Below are 20,913 nucleotides of genomic sequence, written 5' to 3' on the forward strand. Positions count from 1 at the left end.
TGTAGGACAGAAAGTAGGTACAAAGCACACCTTTCATTTTATGGTATAAGAATTAATAGACTTACTGCGATTAAGATCTGGGCATTGAGAAATAAATCCTTGAGGCATGACAAGTAATTGCACATCTTGCATTATGCCCTATGTGTAAGTGGAAAGAAAAAAAAGGATACATTATTTTTACCTGTCAAAATTATGTTTTCCATTCACCATGTAAAACATTAAAGCCCACACAGAAACAATACTTATGAATACACAGCTTCTTGCCTGGACACAATGCAGTGATAAAAGAATAAACAGAAAGTAAAATAGATAGATGTACAAATACAGACATACTGAATCATTTTTAAAGACATGAAATTAAATGTCAAGATGTAATAACATGGGAGGAGTTTGGCTGTTTTGAATTCATTGTTATTTTTAGTTAGTCGTTGCAGAAAAGCTTGCAAATGACCTTTACAAGTAATTTGAAAAACAGTTGCAGTTTCAGTTACTTTGAAACACACTTTTAAATAAAATGCAAATTTTTTACTAAGCTATAACTGTCAAACAGAAGTGAAGATTAAAGAAACCTGAGTCAGGAAAAACACATTCATGCAAACCCTTTATGATTTCAACAGGGATTTTTCCATAAAGCATGCGGAATGCCGAGAAACTACATGTCTGTTACACAGCTGCAGTGTTGCATGTTGGCAAGAACTTAGGGGAAGTTTAGCATGAAATTCAACTATGCCATCTGGAAAGGGCCAGTTTCACGCACAGGAATAGATCCTGTACTTGCAGGCAGAATTTACATGCATCCTTAGTCATTAAGATATAATTAGTAGCCACTTTGCTGCTCTGCAAAAGCAAAGGCCAAATAGCAATTTCAAAGTGAGCCATCCTGTCTTTTTCACTCCAGATGTCCCTTTCATCCATGGCTCCTTCCCTGCATCTCCAAAACTCCTTCTTAGGAGGAAAAGCAAAATAATTACAACATGCTTCAGTGTGCTTATAAAGGGAATGTTTCACTACACTAAGAACACAATGCAAACTAAATGCAAAAGTCCACATTTCATCCACATACACTGGGCATTCAATACAGATGTTGCAAGGTCAAAGAACCAGAATTTTGACCTCAAGTGAATGACTCGGAGTGACTTAGCAGCTTAAGTGACCTACAGAGAAGAGTAGATGTGACTGGAGGGCAACTAAGAAGGTACTTAAGTACCATGCCTACCTTTCTCCCTTAACGACAAAGCTACCCTCTACAGCAACTGGATGCTTCCCCATGCTGTGCAAGGAGCTGCAGGGATTAGCTAATAGTGAAAAAAATAGCACCTGAGACAGGACTCCACATCAGGACCTCTCACAGCACGTGTTCTGGAAGTCAGGAGCAAAGACCTCTTTGCAGAGCACACCAAAATGTTCACTGTATTAATTTCTCCGCCCTTCCTTCTTCGGTATCATCAAGTTCAAACTCATGTCAACCCAAGTTATGGCAGTTTCATGAAAAGGAGGAACGGCACGGTCCAAGCCATTCAAGTTTAAAACACTCTTCACTGAACGCACAAGCAAGTATTCAAATAATTTAGCTATTAACAGTAAAGCTCCTCCAACTATTTCAGGAGCTTTATTCATCACACATCAGCTGTGATGCAAGCTGGCCTCTTCCACTCGCCAGGAATTTAGGTTCCTTCTCCCAGAGTAACAACAGGGAGCTGTGACACCTAGCCCACCTGGGCTCCCAAATCAGGACCTCCTGACAGTACAGGAGAGGCTTTGCCCAGGCTCCCCAAGAACCTAGTCTTCAAATTAACACACCACTGGATGCTAGGTACCGAGAGAAGTTACACTGTGACAGAAATCAGATAGCCAGAATTGCTTTCTCAGACTTCAGACTTCATAGTGAAACAAGTACAAATATATCCCAGTGTGAATATGCCTACTGGCACATGGGTTTAGTGCAGCAATATTAGGTTGAAAAACAAATACAGCCAAATAAAATCTTTTTCAGAGTGACTTATGATTTTGAGTACCTTGACTGCTCTGGGCAATCCATTTAATCCACTCAGAGCAGCCTGATTTTCAGAAATAGCTAAGCACCTGGACCTCTCAAAATCAGATCAGTAGGAGTTATCCCACAGTGAGTGTCTAAAAATATAGGCTCTCCAAAACACTAAGAAGCATTGAAAGTCCTCATCTTCTAAGCTGATGAATCTCCTGTACACCAGCATCACATTTTCAGATGCAGTTTGACCATCGGTACCGTATTATGCTGGAGAAGTCACTTAGCACAGTATATTTTGGTTATATGGATGCACTTTTAACAGCTATCCATTTCTGTATTTCTGTTAAGCTGGCTTATATATGTAACCGAGGCAAAATTCTCCATGTATTTTGTTTAATTTTACCTTTCTTGAAAAGAAAGAAACAAACAAAAAAATTCAGTCCACTGTTGGAGTATTTCTTCCTCTACACCTAATGATTTGGCAAAAAGAAGAATATAATCAAGTCAAAAACTGAGAAGGCACAAAAAAAATAAAAAGGAATATTTAAAAAAAAGTGTTAATTATAAGCACATAGAATAAATGAAATGTATCTGAGATCAGTTTAAGCAATGCACTAATATTTTCTGATTTTAATCTTGTAGTCAACTGTTTAAGCCAGAAATATAATTTTGCAGCTTAACAGACATCCTCTTAGTCTTGGAGGAAAAGGAAACACATATTGAACTGAAAAATAAAAACAAAGCCATGCTTCAGTTTTCAAATATGAGTGCCCCACTGGACCTCTGTACTTCATACACAACAAGGACATAAATTAGCATTTCAGTATAGCAAACAGTATTTCAACAGCCAAACCCTGGTTTTAGTGCAAAAGCACAGAACTTGCTATGAAAACCATAGTCAAAGTGTTTTAGGCTAAAAAAAGATTTAGCAGGCCATATTTTAAAAAGTGATTGGGTCTTCTGTGATCAACATCATCAATTCTATTTTGCAGCTCAAGTAAAAAGATGCCTACGGGGAGGCAAATGGGACTGCAGTGTGGAAGGCATCCACAGGGATGCCATCATTTGTTACAGCAGCTCCAGAGAAGATCGAGGCCAAACGACAGAAAGCGGCTGTGACCAATGAGTGCTACCTAATGGACTCAGAGGAATCAAAATTTACACTCCAGTTCAACATAGCATTCACTTCTTCAATCTTGCTATACACCAGGTGCTTGCTATATATACATGTTAAAGCAGAAGCAGTAAGCAAAAAGCATGTACAAATATTCTTCCTCTGGGGGAAAAGCATTCTCTTCGTTGACGCCAGTCACCTCATTCGTTTCTGAGCCAAGACGACGTTGTGATGAAATCTAAATCCTACAGGGGCAATGAATTTGGAGTTCCCTAGACTGTAGTGTTCTGTGACACACAAAAAAATGCATCTACCTATGAAACAGACAATAATCTGACCATTTATCTCCTGGAATTCTGTTGCACTCGGCCATTTACCTTTCCCTGTCTTAGGCTGTGGTTGGCTGTGTCATTTGGTGACACCGAGCCCTATGCATCTGGCTCTGCAGCTTTACTTAGTGAAGTCCAGTTTGATGGAAACACAGCTCGCCGCACCAGATATGCTGATACCCAACACACCACGGCCCTAAAAACTGTGTTATGATTACAGAAGCACAGACTGGTTGAGGTTGGGAGGCACCTCCTGAGATCATCTACTCCCACTCCCCTGCTCAAGCAGGATCAGCCACAGCAGGTTGCCCAGGACTGTGTCCAAATGGCTTTTGAATATCTCCATAGTGGTCTTACTCTGACCAACCCCACGGTAGAACTGTTTTCCTATGTTCAGATGGAATTTCAGGTGTTTCAAGTTTTGCCCAATGCTTCTTGGCCTGTTAGTAGGCACTACTGAGAAGACTCTGGATCCCTCATCTTCACTTCCCACACACATTCAGGTAATTATACGCATTGATGAGATCCCCTCGAGCCTTCTCTTTTCTAGGCTGAACAATCCCAGCTCTCTCAGCCTCTCCTTGTATGAAAGATGCTCCAATCCCTTAACCATTTTTAAGTTCACTCTTTTCCTTTCAGCGAATGCATACCTTAAAATAACCATGTGCATTATTCCTCTGTCCCAGCCAAAAGGTTGTACCCAAAGGTAAGTCCATGAAAGGCTTCTCCACAACTCTTTCATAAATTCTGAAAGAGAAGGGAAAAACATAGTCCCAAGTTATCGTTTCCTTCACTCGGAGCTGGAATGTTCCACATGTGACAACTTCTTACAAAACAACACTCTTTACTTACTTATTGCAGTCCACGTGTAAAATCAAGTGAGAGGCACTGATTGCTAAGGAAAGCCTGTGCCATTTATCGTCTGCCAAAATGTATGGGAATACTTCTGTATGGGAGCGATGACTGCCTGAACGATAATGCAACCTGATTTCATTTCGATGACCGCTGCTTTCCAACTCCAGGTACCTGTACCATAAATGCATCATCATGTCATGAACCATTCTTATCAGCACAGCAACATTTTACATAACACAACTTCTCATTATCATGCAGGAACTATTTAAAAGAGGGGGAAAGACAAGCAAGGAGATACAAAGATGAAAATAGACACTTTTCAGATTTGCACTGCGTCCTTATTCTCAATAACACATAATAGCAGGTTCCAACTTTTATGTAAGTACACAAGATCCCAAGCCAAATATTTTTTTCCTTTAGCAACACTATTTTCCATAACATGATCTGATTGGAAATACAATTGCTCTATTATGAATAATTGCCTCATATCCTGAAAGCACAGTAAGGATACTCTGAAGGCATGAGTGCACAAAAGACAACACCAAGTTTTGCAATAGGGACATCATTCGCCATTACCAACCAGGGAAGTAAGCAAGAACTGAGACAGAACACTGCTTTGTTTGCTTTCGGATGTACCGTTAACATCTCCTTTCATTTTTTGTAACGACATTTCTCCAAAGAAATAGAAAATCAAGACATGCTAACTCTTCAGAACAATTTATATATGTGCACATATTTGCTTTGTTAAATAAGTATGTGTATTTGTGGTGGGTGTGTATATATACACACATGTATGTATATGTATGCACATATATGTGCATATGCATATACATGGTAAATAAACAGCATTGCAGCTGTACCAAGAGAAGTACACCACACACCAGCTTTGCAGATTGCAAACACAAGCTTTGCTGGTGAGATTCCAGCAGATCAATTTAAAAAGCACCCCATAAACAAACGTGGTACTTAGTCAGACAGACTTGTTTCTTGCATCTCGGACCTCTTCTGGGAACAAGCTTGACAAACCATTTCTTTTTGAAGTACTAAGTTTCTCATTTTAAAGTCCGTCCCCCCCCCCAAATGCTTTTAAAACAGGAAAGACAAACAGAAATGGAGATTCTCTAATAATCATATGCAACCTACATCTAAAGAGCAAGGCAAATAACATGGTATGTGGCGAGACGCACAACAACTGGGAGAATGGACAATTCATTTTTGTCTATTTTTGCTGCTACATCTGCAATCAGGCATAACAGTGGTTTGTAATCTGAGTGCACACATGTTTTAGGGTGCTGTCGTTTACTTTAACAGGCTATCTGTATTAAAGAACAGACAAGACAATGATTGCAGTTTTCAAGAGTGAAGATTAGACCAAATCAAAACCACCTTGTACAATCATTATCCCCAGGAAGAGGTTGGGCTCACTGCACATCTCTCCTTCCTTCAGGGTTTTTCACAGTGGAACATGCCTCGCAACAGTACAAAACCAACTATCCTTTTGCAAAACTGGCAAAAGGCAATTTCTTCTTCTTCCCCAGTATTAACAAAGCAGTTAACTGGAGTCAGCAATGAATTTTATAATCTGAGATAATTTACCTCCTCACGGCCCAAAAATAATTCTTGCATTGGCAAGAAGTGTAAACTAATTGAAGGCCTGGCTGGAAAAAAATTGGGCAATAGTGAAAGGACATCAGTCAACTTAATAACCTCCCTCATAACTCAAGCTTCAAGGATAAAAATAAGGTCATTCTCAACCTAACAGAGAAAGGCAACATTAGAGAACTGGACTCCTCCAGCAACTTTTAAGTGTCTCCACCCAGCTGAAGATACCATCTGGAAAAAGAAAGGCATGGACATGTTGAAACATTATCTCCTGGCAGAACCAATGGCTAGCTTCTACTCTCTTCAAAGTCAATGGCAGAACTGATGCCAGCACACCGAGATGCAGGCAGGCAGGGAACAAACTACACAAATAGACATACAGTCAAGTACAGAAGGTAAAAAATGAATACTTATGCAGGTGAGATAATGAAATCTCTGAGAATGAAACACGGATTTCCCAATAAAAAGAAGACATCACTGTAAAAATTTCAGGAATTAAGAACCGCTGAGAGAAGATGCTGGCATTCGATGACACTGCAGTAAGCAATGAAATCTTCCTACACAAAGTTGTGCAAAAATTGTGGACACTTGGGGTTTTGCTTTAACCGTGATTAATGCACTGTTTTGAGATCCACAGGCAAACTGTTTTGTCCTTCCATTTGGTAAACAAACACATCTACCTTCTACAGGCTTGACGATTGTTAGAGAAAATGTGCAGCAATATGAAAAAGAAAACAATAGCCATTAGGAGAATTATTAGGAGAATCATTTATGGTTTACTAATAATTTGTAGAGGCAGCAAAACACAATTAGAAAAGCAAGCGGAATGATAGCCGGAACAATACTGCCTTCAGCTTGAACTAAAGTCATGACACTGAAACACAGAGAAGTGAAAGTGATTCACTTTCACTTCATTTTTTACAAAATATTGTGCTTGCTATTCCACTTCTCTAGATTTGTTTAATTGCCTGGACTTAAATGGCTCTGGTTCAGACTCGTGAGTTTCAGAAGATGGGACAAGCCTCAGCACTGACAAACAGGTACGGGTGGAAATGCAAAGTCCACCTGCAGTGAGGCTTCTTGCGCCGTCTGTGAGGCTGTAGACTTGGGTATGTGCTTTCCAAAGGTTTGGAAGAGTCTTTGAGACAGTAAGCTAAGCATTAACAAATACACCTGGATTTTAAAAATCCATTTATAGTGACAAAGATACTCTACACTTCTCTGTACGCTCAGGATTACTAACCTTTTGAGAGAGAAAAGAGGTTGATCTTGGTTCCTGAATGACTTACTCCCAAAGGAAACAATAACTGCATCGTACTGTAGTCTTCTCCTAACCAAGAATCTCCTTACTGAAAAGTTGCAGGGGAACCTCATCAGCTGAATCACTGGTTTCTTGCCCACACCAGCCCAGCCCACCCACTGCAGGGAGAGCAGCAGCCAAAGAAGTCCCATGACTAATATCACTGCTGCTTCTCCCAACAGCTCCAAGGTGCTCTTTTAGGCTGCAAAAGGCAAATGGCTCTGGGAGTGAAAAATAAACTGCAATGAGAAACACAGTACAACAGCAGAACCTGCTTCCCCCTTTACTAACGTCCATGATCTCTGTGGTTGTTTAATCAATACCAGCCCACTTCATTTTAACCCCCCAAAAACCACACATGCTTTGGGTCAAACGGATTTAACTTCGCAGGGAGATGATACGTGCTTAGGTTTACTATGTTTGACGTACAGAGAAGAAAATGCCAGCCTGGAAAAAAAAAAGTTGTTACATCTCTGTAGATCACTCTGTGCATGCACAATCATTGCAAAGGCAACAGCCAAGGCCGCCGTAAGATCAGCCGCTCTGCTTGGAAACCAGCCAGACAGCAATCCCTTATGCACTGACTAAGGCTGAGCCTATCTTCGTAAGAGGAAGGAATTTGTCTCAAATGCCCCAGAGGAATTTGAGACAGAAAACAGGGATGTTTTCTCTGCTGCCCAGCACTCATCTGTTGTAACTCCTGGATAAGAGTTGAGAGTCAGCAGATCTGCTCAACTGCGGAGCTGCTCCTGACCATCCCAACGAAGGGCACATGGTCTGCACGAGCCTGCACCGGACCTGCTCTTCAGGCTGCGACGGACCAGCGGGGGGGGAGACCGTGGAAGTAGAAGTCAGGATGTAGAGCAAAAAGCTGGAGATTTAGGAGGTGAAACACCAGGTGGTCCTGGCGTACACGGTGAGCAGTCTTCGAGAAAAGGGAGATTATGGCCCTTCCAGCTAACAGCCAGCGCTGGTAACGCCAAGCCTTTGATGGCTCACTCGCTCCTTTGGCATCCCTGCTCGCACAGCAAACACACACTGCAGCTGCCCGCTCTTACTCCAGGCAACTAATAAAAACAGACTTCAATTTACAGCATGTAGACAAATATTTTAGAAGCTAAAGGCAAGATATCATGTCTGCTGCTTATGAATTTATTACAGGGTGGGTTGTTTTGTTGGTTTTTTTAAACTTTTACTACTCACATTTATAGGTAGAGTGTTAAAAGAGTTCTTCATGGCTCTTTGATCTACACTAAGAAGAAAAGGAAAACCAGTAAAATCAAAAAGGAGTATGTACTTCAGAAAAAAATTAAAATCCTTATCTCCATTACTTATAAAAATCTTTATCTGAAGATTCTTGATACGAAAGTTCTGGCTTTTTGTTAGGTATAATTACATAAAACATAAAAAAAGAGATCCTACTCAGTAGACCCTATTCAGTGCGAACTATGGCTACAACAGCAGTAAGCAGTTCTGCTGGGTGTAGATTATGAAGATGTAAAAGCAATTCACGCTGTACAGCCACCACATTTCAGCAATGTGTTATTTGCTATTTTCCACGGTATAATGACTGGGCAGTCAGCAGAGTGAGCCTTATTTTTCTATTTGGAAGTAACACTTCAAGTGTTCTGAAACATGAATTAGGAGTTTTTACTGCCTGGTGCATCTCCGAGAACAATATGGCATCAAAATATCCCCAGATGGATTCTAAATGCCAAGTGGCAACTGCACTGTACCTGTAAAAACCTAGTCCCCACCTCTCACTTACACTACTGCTTGGCCTTACTGGCTTTGCCCTTTTCCCTGACTATCTAGAGCTCTACCTAGGCAAGAGATGACTGGCGGTTTTGCCCAGGAGTGATAAATAAAAAGACGGTCTTTACTTTTCTAGATAAGTTGGTAGCACTTTGTGCAAGTCACAGTGGGCAGGAAAGCCACCAAATTCAGTTTCTGTCCCTTTCTTTTGCTGAATACAGTTTTAGAGCCGGACAAGAGTTTTCTGACATAGGATATTTTTGTTCAAAAATGCTGATCCATTAATTAAAAACAAATCTTTTGATAGAAACAAGCATCCTCACAGCAAGGCTTGTGGGGTCCAGGATGAAATGTTTGTTAAAATGAGAGACAGGCAGAGCAAATCTAAGACTCTCTGAAAGACTTTCTCAAATACTCTTTAATGCCACAGTTATTACCAATTCAAAAGCAGAGATCCCAAGTGAAGAGAGGATGAAATCAGAAGAGGGTATTTCCCGTATCAAAATAGAGTGCACAAACAACAGGACAGTAAAACCAGTGTCTCAGGTTGACCTGTTGAGGCTCTTCCATTACATAGAATTCATCAAAAACAGTAAGTCAGGTACAAGAGCAACCTAAATTCATTAAGTTGATCTCAAGTCCTATGACTATACTAATAAATAAAGCCAGCAAGGCCCATTCCCTGGCCCTGAAGACAAGTATTAACACTGGTGCTCCACTACAACTCACATCCATATGGGTGCTCTCTCCCACTTTTTCCCTGAAACGGGTGGGTTTTTTCCACACTGCCTGTTGGGAACAGTCCCTGGCCAATGCTACTCCACAAACCGTGCTCTGACATTGTCTGCAAGGGTGCTAATTGCAGGAGGCAAAAGCATGCCAAGGAAGATGCTAACAATTATGCAGAATGGACAACAGCAGGCCCGTGCTCCAGCCTGGGCCTGGGCCCTGGCCAGGCACTGCCAACAAAGCTTTTTACTGCATTGACACTCCTTAGGACACTTGCCTCAGATGGAAAAGAACCAAGTTCAAGTCCCTGCTCCAAATCAGGCAGAGCAGAGATTAACGGTGCGAGGAAAATGCCTTTGAAGCACCCCAGCCAGCGAGCTACTGAGCATTCTGGCGCTTACATCTTTTCTGCTGCTTATTTTCCTCCACCACTAAAAAGGTCAATTACTTCAGCTTTGTTCCAGCGCGACACTTGCTCATCGCTCTGGATAGCTATGGAGGGCAGCTGGGGAGGAGGAAGGTGCACAGGAGACAGAGCCCCATGCTGGGACACGCATCAGGGAACACCTTCCACTTTGGGATGGTCATGGGAGCGAACAGCCAGGCTGAATACAGTTTTAGAGCCAGAAAAGAGTTTTCTGACATAGGATATTTTTGTTCAAAAATGCTGAACAACCAGAAGGAAGCCACAGCACAAGGTAGCAGCTAGGAGAGTGAGGTTGCAATGCCCTGAGGTGGAGGAGGTGGCTAGGAAACAAACGCGAGTGAGGCTGTTCAAATCCTTTTCGTGTCTGTCCCCCTCAGGGTCTGTACCCGATTCAAACTAATAAAGGATGTGGGACAAAAATGTATGTCAATAAGATATTGTTTCTAGCATCATCTTGCAGCCCCTTACCTGACTTCAGCGGGGCTGCTGTGATCTGGAAAGCTTTGCTGGCTTTGAAGGCAAGAACTTGCCTCTCACCTGAGAGATCTCTTGGCTTACCTCCCAAAATTTGAGCTCAGTTATGCCCCTAAATCAGGGAGGCAAAATCTTGCCTTCCCCACCTGCAGAGTCTGCATAGCTTCTGCTGAGTTTAGCACTATGATCCAAGAGCCCCCGGTCATCACAGGAGCAAGATATCCCGGACCCTCTAACATTACTGCTGACAACAAGGCAAGGCTCTTGCGCTTGCGGGAGCTCAGCAGGAGCAAGAAGCAGGAGCTGAGGTCCCACCAAGCTCTTCAAAGCACTCCAAGAAGAGCTATTCTCCCAAAAGGTGCTGGCTTGGTCTTGGAAAAATTCAAGCCTGCTATTACGGCGCATTGTCCATGCCATCCCTGTTCGAGCTGTGAATGTGAAATCAAATTCCCAAACCAGGAAACACTTTCTGAAACACAGTTCTTGCCTTTGAGCAATTGCTCTCATTCCTCCCATCTCTCTCACTAACCCCATTTATCAATGTATTTATTTCCATTTTGTTCTCACTATCACACAGCCCCACTAATATCAATCTTGCCTATCTGAAGCTTCCTCTTCTGCTAAAAATCAAGGAGGGAAGAACTTTTTCAGATCAAACACTGTAAAAACAAATGGCATAAACTATCTCTCTCACTCCCTTTCTTGACAAAGTTTCTCCACAGAGAGCAAGAGGACTGCAAATACAATAAACAACTTTCAGATATATAGATATATATTAGTAAAAGCAAAAGCCAGTTTCAACCTAATTCCTCCCATTTCCTACCCTGACAGAATATAGATTGCCTTGTTATTTATTTGTTAATAGAAACCCTTTCAAACAACAGTAGAAGAATAATGATATCAGTCAAAACTCACGTTTCAACTATTTCAGTGGTGGTTTTCAGTGTCATAGGCAAGGGACAAGTCTTTTGTCTCTTACTCAACTAGGTATGTCACTAGTCTCAATTCAAACTACAGGATCCAGGCTCATATGAGCATTTGGTAACAAGTTCACAACCAAATCGCCCTGGATTAGTCAGCACTGCGATGATTTACATCAGCAGACAGGCTGGCCTTGCTTGATTTAACAGAAGTTACAGGAAGGTGTTTTTAAGGTGGGTGCATTACGAGAATTTACATCCTATTGGTAATTTTTTTTTTTTTTTTCTTTTGGTCACAAAGCATAAACTAAACCGAAGCGAAAAAACCCAGGCAACAGTGACAAGGCATCAATCAATTTAATAACATCCCTTATAACCAACAGTTAAAGAAACAAGTCATTCCCAGCATTATGAAGACATGAAACAGAGTATAACACAAAACTGCTGTTTTACAAATATTTCCATCCAACCACAAACTCGGGAATAGAAGTTAATCTCCCAAACCAACAGAAACAAGGAACTCTTCCCTTTTGGGATAGAGGAAAGAGCCCAACCAAGCTGTTGGTGTCTACATAGAGAATCCTTTGTTCCACAGAATCTTCTCACGCACTAGAAAAGCAGTGAATGAATGAAAGAAAATACCTTTTTTTTTTTTTGATACCTTTGATGAAACATGCAAACTGCATCAAAAGAAAAGAAGTCTGACACCAGAGGAGTTTTAAATCGCTAGAGGAAGTCAATTCAAAAGCAATTGATTGTTACGAACAAATTTAAGAGGGTTCGTAATTATTGTCAGACCAGTAAGAAACAGCAACTAAGATTTACTACCAAAAAAACCAAAATACAGAACATTACAACCCTCCACTCTTCCAGCAAAGAACAGCATGGAGTGTTTTAAAAAGCAGAAATAAGATATTACTTCTTTTGGCACAGGGAACAGCCATGTACAGCTTTAACGTTTGAAAATGAATCCCACGTTGTTTTTACCTAACGTCTGCTCTGCAAGTTATTGATGGGGAGGGGGAGAGCACCCCTCAAACGAAACCCGCATAACTCTACAGTATTGGCTTAAGTGGTAAATATTGAAAGTTCTTCTCAGTGCACTGTGTTTGCAGCAGATCCTGTGGTGTCAGAGAGGAGATCTCACGCTGCAGTCCAGCAGTACAGACACTCATACATCAAAAGCAGGGAACATACAGTTCCACCTCTATTTTAATACAATGGTCAAATGATAGAACAAAATTCATGCATCGGGAGTTCACCTCTGGCAACTTATCTCCTTCTGCGCCTAAATCACTAAGAGAGAAATTGTCACAGATTTCCTCCTGGATACTGGAAGAGGTCTGAAACTGCTGTGTAGTACAGCCCCTTTGACAGCAGATAACCACAAGACACCAACAGCTGTGAAAACAAATGCTAAGGCAGGCAGAAATTGAATAAATTAGTAGAGATACACAATTAAGTGTAGGGAAAGCCTGTCCATAATATTCTATTGATTTCAGTGTTTGGTTTCAGGATATAAAAAGCATTAACTGAAGGAAAGAATGGCTAAACTACAATCCTGTGACTTCATCCTTTAAGGGCTCTAATACGCAGTACCTCAAGAGATACGAATATAACATTAGTTGCATAAAGCCATCTAACCATGAAGGGAGGAAAAAGCTTTATTACATCTCTCCACTGTTGCCAATTAAATGAAAATATATGATGGAATAGTGAGACCTAACATATATTACAGCCCCATTGCAGATTAAAATCATCTCTCTGCTGATTCTTCCATCCAGAAGAAGCTAAGAGAAATTCAGAAGTGAAATGAGGAGGATAATACAGCTTAAACTGAAGGCTGAGAGCAAGTACACAGCAATCAATGTTTAACAGTGCTTCCACTTGGACGTAGGGCATCACTTCATTAACATCATTCCAAATATTTCCCTTGCTATTGTAAAGTACAATGCATTTTAGGCAGGGCATTCTATGTGGTCAAGGTGATGCTCTCAAGTTAAAACATTTGTAACTTCTAGCTTTCAGATATATGTCATACATAAATTTGCCCAGAAATATGCATTCAGCTGCCTGAAACTCATCTGAACAATTACTGATGTGCAGTTTGGATTCCCTGACACCACAAGAGTTTTCTTGAAAGTATCACGTCCAAGCTGTACCCAAAACTACCACTGCCTGAACTCCTTGGCTGCTCTAGTCAGTGGGGAAAATAACAATCTCTGTGGAAGAACATGAGCAAATTAGAAAGGGAGAGTTACAGGTATGGTTTCAGATTCTTTCACTTTAAGATCAGTTTTAAAAGATTTTAATATATTAAACACTAGAGAAAAGCATAATCATTACAAAAGGGGAAGAAAGTTTTGGTACTCAACTAGGAAAAGAAAAATAAAAGCATTTAACAGAGTAGAAAAAGATTACTATATCTGCAGAAAATCCTTTCAGGAGCTACTTTTTGTAGTGGCAGCAACAGCCCAGCCTCAGCAAATGCCTTAGATTTACACAGAGAACATCTGCATCTATCTGATAGCCCAGGGACAGCATTCACAACATGACGTTAGAGGGGAAACTTTGGGAGAGCAGTCCTGTCAACTTCTTAAGACTCAAAGCCTGAAGTAGTTGCATGACCATATCTCAGTGGAAGTAGTCATTTTTTATGTTCCTCAAAAGGGAACCAGCAAAAAAGAACAACAAAAAAGAAACCCCAAACACAAAAAAAACCCATAAAACTAGACAACACATACTGAATCAGGAAACTCTGAATTATGTAAACTATTTAAGTATATAGTTTTAAAGAAAATTATAAAATTTTAAAAGTAACGGCAATTTAGGAAATGTCCTCAATCGCTGTAAATTAGCATATTTGCACCAAAGTCCCTAGACCCAAGCAAAGAGAGGATGATTTTTCACTCCGATTTATTTTTGAAAACACATAAGATATTTCCCAAGCCACTGAATAATTGAACATACCTTTTCCCACTCTTTAAATGAATATTTTGATTTTCTTGTACCCTAGAAATTCTTTTACCCTAGACCCATTAGGTGTTATGAAACCTCTGTAAAATAAAACATACGAAAAGTTACTTGTGTGCTACCTGATTATATCCTTCAGTTACTGGCACCTTCAGCCTTCCTCACCGCAGAAAAGTAAGAGCTAGCAGTGACTGCTGTAAATTAAGAATATAGCCAGGTGGGATTCTATCCCACAAGGCAACAGTTCAACACGAGCACAACTTTTTTGACATCAGAGGAGCTGTACGAGGCTGAAGCTGGTGCAAAGGAGCAGAGTCAGGTCTGGCGTTGCTACTTCTCCTACCAACTGTGGTGACTGCTGGGACAGAGAGTTCACAAGTAGTTTTTTAAGAACTAAAGGACTGTTACAGGCAAGTCCCTGGTCAGAAGTGGGCAAGGTCAGAGAGCTGGAAATCCAGCACTGAAGAAGCAGTTACTTAAGGTAACCCATCCAAATGCTTCCTTTTAACTTCTACGTTCTCTTGTCTTTATTGTCATTCATCATAAAAGAAAATGAAAACCAGAAGAGATACTATAGGAGACTCAGAGAGGCTAGCCTAATTCCAGTATTATCCACACATACGTCAGCTCTCATTTTAGCACAATGAAATTGAACAAACACTACTATGGCACACAGACATTTTTCTGCACAGAATAGACCAGAATGTGTTTATTAAAAGCTTAAGGGCACATCTAATTTAATAGCCACAAGTTCCTTCTGGCCATACTTTTCCTGAGACTGATTTTACACCTGCTGAAGATAACGAAGATTTTCTCTGACTGTAAGGGGATCAGATTAGGCCTAACATTTTTAAAACAAATTCTTCAAGTCTCTTTTTAAACAGATGACCTAATATTCTCCCAAAGCAAGAAATTAAATATTCACAAGTAGATTGTTCTTTAGCTGCTTCATCCAAAGCTGACCTGATGAGTGACTCTATTTGCCTAAATAACCTAGAAGGCTTTTTTTTCTCCCTCTTTGATTATCCAAAGACTTACAAGGAGACCCCAAAACCAAACATAAAGCATACATCCCTACAGAAAAATTGTAAACACTAGGCATCACTTAAGAGGACATAGTAAGATAAAGAGGTCACACTGGCTAAAATGGTGCTAGGAGGTTTTTTTTCATCAAGGCATGAACTGGGTATTTTCATTTTTCATACCTCTAACATTAGAACAGCAGTACTAAAAGTTTCCACAGTTAAGAGAAAAAGGACCTCAAAAACGCTCAGCAATGCCACTAAGTTATGCATCCACAGTTAAAATACCTACACACATAATGCAGACCTTCTCATTTCAGCTAGAAACCTTGACAAATACTTTCCATTGCGGTTACGACAGTTCAGATTCCGACATGCAGATAAACAGATGGCAAAAATGTAACACTAAAACCTGCAAATATTTAAGGTATGAGAGCAACTTCTTGAAAAAGTATAAATGTTATCAATATATTGTTAAAAATCTAATCACCCATTCCTAAAAATATACCCATATCAAATAGGATTTTCAGAGTCCCGTTTGTCACCCTTTTACAACCATCTTTTATATGGGCATAGGCAGATGACATGGATGAACCAGATTCAAACGAGATAAGCAGCATTATGTTTGTATGGCCACGCAACCTGGACACCAGGCACTGCTCTAATCTTTCCTTCTCTTTGCTATGGATGTATAGAATCAATTTAAAGCATTCTTGTTCGCATAAGACCAACGGCGGGTCTACCTGCCCAGCTTTACTCGCTTCAAGAATTCATTATTTTCCCAAACAATATCTCAAATTCTTCTGCAACCCTTCAGTGAAAGTTCATTGCACATTATTTTTTGTACTTTTATCACTCTTTATGTTCACTAAGTGGCAGTGTTTTCTCCCAGTTGGCCACTCTCCAAGTTAATTTTTGTCGAGTTTTGCTCAGTGATACACTACGCATTTTTTTGATCTTCTGTGGCATGTCTCTTTCTTCGTGCCATTCCTGAGGCCAGGGAAGGTTTTCTCACAAACACTGCCTCCTTTCAGAAGGGCTATGGTTATTCTCTTTTCCAGAGTCTGAGAATTTCACATTGGTGACCTCTTTGCCCACCTCTGCGGCTATTTTGGCACTTGAAGGTTTCATCTCTAATTTTGAAGTTTTAAATATAGTTGCATTAGCCCTACCAGTAGCCCAACCAATCCATGTTCCTCCTACAAATGTAGAAACAAGCTTTGTCAGGGCACAGCTGGCTCTGCAGACCTACTCTCTCATTTGAGACAGAATAAACTTTTCCATCTGGGATGATTTGCACATATGGTGGTACAGTCTGAGTTCAAAACTCAATAATCACAGCTGCCCAGTTCTGCCCCTTGCAAATTGCTCGCTCCTGCAGATAAGTAACTAACAGTTAACAGAGAAGCCCCTTGGCTCTTCTATGATATAGCATCTGCAAACATCATCCAGGAGGCATTCAACCACCCCCTTGCAACGTTTAAAGATGCTTTTATAAACTTGGCATAATGATCCTTGGGAATGTTTTCCCTTGTTTTCTTCTTCTTGTTTGTTTTGTGGTTTGGTTTTGGTTGGTTTATGTGTTGTTGTTTTTTTTAAATAAGTGAATTGCAGAAGATGGGGCCTCTGGGAAATAGAATAAAAGTAGAATTGGAGCATCTTCCAGCACAAAATAATTGTCACCATGCCTGCTAATGAAAATTTGTACACTCCTGTAAAAGAAACAGACATTTTGCTTTGCTTGAACATCTGTCTTTACCTTTTTTTTTTTCTATTTTGTAGTGAGACCATCAAGAAAGAATTATAGGATTGTACACAGGAAAATAAAAAGGACTATGAACCTAAAGCAGAGATCATCTGTTGCTTGTGCTAATGACTGCTTAGAAAGTGCACATTTTAAAATTCCTTTTTATTATGTCACAGAATCATAGGGCGGTTATCTTTAATAGCTATTACTCAGACAGATATATAAAGAGTATCTTATTTCTCTAGCAGTCGTTATCCTATCAAAGGGATAATCTTTAAATGCTCTGTGTCATTCACTTTAGTTTTTTAAGGCTGACAACATTTTGAGTAAAGTGCTCTGCCATTCACGGGAGGTGTAAGCCCATACCTGGAAGATTTTTCGGCTTTTTTTAAACTGCTTGCAGTGATAAAAACCAACTGGTGAAGAGGTGGGCATACAAGGCCAGGCTTTGTGAATCGGTGTAGCTATTTTGATGCAACAGTTTTACACCAGCTGAGCATCTGGTCCTCATGGTTATGAATGACAAGAGAGAATTGGCTTTTCATGCCCTTGGGGGCAAGAGATATTTAAAGAGTAAAAGCTGTTCCAGTTTCCCTTGGCCGATTTGGACTTGTGAATTTTTATGAATCTGTACAATATGCCTACCCAAACACTATAAATATTTGCAAGTGACCTGCTACACAACAATTTTGCCCTAACTTATGTTCAATTTTTGACTGCATAAATACATCCACTTTCGTTAACTAGCATACAGGTAGCAGTACTTACCTGTGATCTAAATGATGAATAGAGAGAATAACCCCTGAATTCAAATGGGCTTGTTTTAAGGTCACCAGGATTGTGAATTCATATTTATTTCTTAATTTCTGAAAAAAGATTTCAGCTGTTTCTGGAGATGCCTTGACACTTCTTGAAGTATCTAAAAAAAAAAAAACAACCAGAATAAACAGTCAGTATAAAATCTTATTTTACTTTATATCCTCAACTCAAAGAGCTTACAAAATAACAAGCTCCTCCTGAGTAGCCCACCTGAAGCAGGGACCAAAGTATTTTAAACACCAGCTTTTACATGCAGTGGGAGCCATTTCAATGAAAGAACACATTTTCTAGGACACCCATTCTATTCTGAGGTGGGGGGTGGGCTGTTTTGTTTTTAAGACGGGGTCATAACTCTTTTCCTTTCCCCATGGATGGCCAGATGGTACCTTTAATATCTCATCCAAAATATGGACTCACTAGCACTGAAGCACAGAGTGACAACACTGGATATGAGCCTAAGCTGTGAAGCGCAACCTGAGCAACTTTTTAATGACGTCTACAAAAATGTTATGCTTAATAGCTATGCACAATTAATTTAAAAAAAAAAAAAAAACACCACAAAAAACCCCCACCAAACCAAAAAAATAAAGAGCAGCATCTCTTTAGGGACAATTTACGCAGCTTTAAGTAATTGTTATAAATTAACTTCAAAACTCATCGTCGTTCAAAATATATTGTTGCTAATTAATCACTATATTCTCCAGTTGTGCAGTATGTTGCTGCTGCTTCTTGCACAGGATGTCACGAACATTTGTTAGAGTAACTGCACACACACAATAAAGATTTTGCTTTTAAAAACCCCCACACAACCAAAACTGAAGCAATGTTTCTGCTGAATTTGCATGGAACTTGCATAGAAAATAAAAAAGCCCAACCTTAAGCCCTCTAGAGAGATAATTTACAAAATAAGATGTCAAATGCTAGAAAAACAATTCCCAAGGTTTCCCATAATACATTATACTAGAAAAAATTAATATACATTTTTAATGCACAAAATCAATTCATTAGCATGTGTAATCAACTGTGTAAGAACTAAATCAATTCACAAGCTTCTTGTCATTGCAATTTGACCATCCTGCTGTAACTCAGGGACACTAATTCAGGGACAGCAACAGCAGCAGAGAACTAACTGCAACAGAAACTGTGATTTTCTTTTGGCAGCACTGGAGCTGAGCTTTCACGTAAGCTTACACTGCTGTTCTTAAAAACAGGTTTATTCTTTAAGCTGTATCTATGAAGAAGCTACTCTGTATTAACAGCAAACAGTTTATTGTGGTTTGTGGACCAGGAATATTTTTTCAATGTGTTTAAGAAATGCAACAACCTGTACAACCTTGAAGTCCTAACTAAGCTTCTGCACAGTGTCACACCAGGCTGAATTTGATTCATTTTTTATAAAGGGGAATCCAAAAGACAAAAAAAAAAAAAAAAAGGAAAAAAAAAAAGAAAGAAAAGATCATTTAAAGCTTTTTTCTGTGAAACCACGTCTTTTCTACTGTGGATTGCATGTATCCCTTACTGTAGCAGACATCCATGGTATTTTAATGCAATTGTTAATAAATTATAAGGCAACTCAAATACAATTACATCAAAGTGTTCATTTTTAGCCAAGGGACACTAACAGAGTGGAATGCCATAGGTTTGCAGGCTGGAAGATAGTTTAACTGCATTAACAATTTCTAGCAATATAAACAATCTACTCCCAAGAGACAGAGCAGAAGGACACACAAGGAACATATTCTTTAATCACAATCACAGGATCCTCACGTGCTGCAGCTCGCAGCAGCAGCTTTCCTACCAAGATACAGAAAGCCATGGGAAAATACAGATGTGGAGCTCACTTAAAAGCCTATAGAGTCTGATTCCTAGGTGCAAATCACATCCTCCGACCCTCTTTGCCGTGGCAGGGGGCCGGGTTTCTCAGCTTAGAAAGCCCAGCCAACATCCTCTTCTAGTGCAGGTTCGTTATCATTAAGAGTATCTACGGAGTCTGCTTTTGGGCCCACAAACACATTACACGTTTACACTGAGGCGAGAACAATCTCATTTTGATGAATGAGGGAAGATCTGACGAAGTTTAATCAAACTATATTTGCGTGCTTGTGTGTGTAGCCACAAGAGCGTCCGCCCTGAGGGGCAGAGCTGCCCTGCCTGAAGGGCTTGCAGCCTCAGAAGCCACAGTCAGGACGAGCAGCGCAGCTTAAACTAAATAAAAGTGGGAGAACAAAACCCAGAGCAAGCTGAGACCACTGGAACGCGGCAAGTCACCTTGCTTACATATTAATAATTGCTACTACTTTGTAACAACGCTGCTGTCCCTCCAACAACCTTTTATACTTCTTTTAAACTCCCTTGGTAGAGGTATTTCACTTTGACTTCAGTAGACAATGAGATTATAGAAACCAAGCCTATAGAGTATACACCACAAACACTCCATGGTTTTTCAGCCACGTTAATTCAGGCTGATTCCCCCTCACCTGAAACACTGCAGGAGTGTTGCTAGGAGGAAAGGGAAGGGTGGAGAAAAAGGGCTATGAAGAAGGAATCTATAGAGGCATTAAGGTACTGAATAGATACTATCAATTTCCATGGATGTATATTGCAGCTGGACACATAATATTCGTGGTTTAATATGGCAGCAGGAAAAGATAGGAGGTACACGTATCAAATGTGAATTTGATGGGGAGATAGGAGGAGTGTTGGAGGGGAAGAAGTCAAGCAAGACAAAAAAGAGAAAGTCCTATCAGAATTGTGGGAAATAGAAAAATTGCAGAAAGTTCCCTGGCTGTTCTTGTTCTGTTCCCATCGTCTCCAATGGATTTCTTTCAGGTTTCCCTCAAGACGATGAAATGGTAGTAAG

At 40.1% G+C, this 20,913-nt stretch overlaps 1 protein-coding gene across 1 annotated transcript in view; it reads right to left on the reverse strand.

Moving 5' to 3' along the window:
* The window catches only part of NELL2 (neural EGFL like 2), a 154,051-nt gene that overhangs the window by 113,064 nt on the left and 20,074 nt on the right, over positions 1-20,913 (reverse strand). Inside the window, exons 3-6 of the mRNA XM_069802231.1 lie at positions 18,003-18,153; positions 4,283-4,456; positions 4,081-4,177; positions 66-138 (exon numbers count right to left, since the gene is read on the reverse strand). Of these exons, the coding sequence (XP_069658332.1) occupies positions 66-138; positions 4,081-4,177; positions 4,283-4,456; positions 18,003-18,153 (495 nt within the window). The remainder of the gene's footprint in view (positions 1-65; positions 139-4,080; positions 4,178-4,282; positions 4,457-18,002; positions 18,154-20,913) is intronic.

Source organism: Haliaeetus albicilla, chromosome 14 (genome assembly GCF_947461875.1).
Source record: "Haliaeetus albicilla chromosome 14, bHalAlb1.1, whole genome shotgun sequence".
NCBI classification, from domain to species: Eukaryota; Metazoa; Chordata; class Aves; order Accipitriformes; family Accipitridae; genus Haliaeetus; species Haliaeetus albicilla.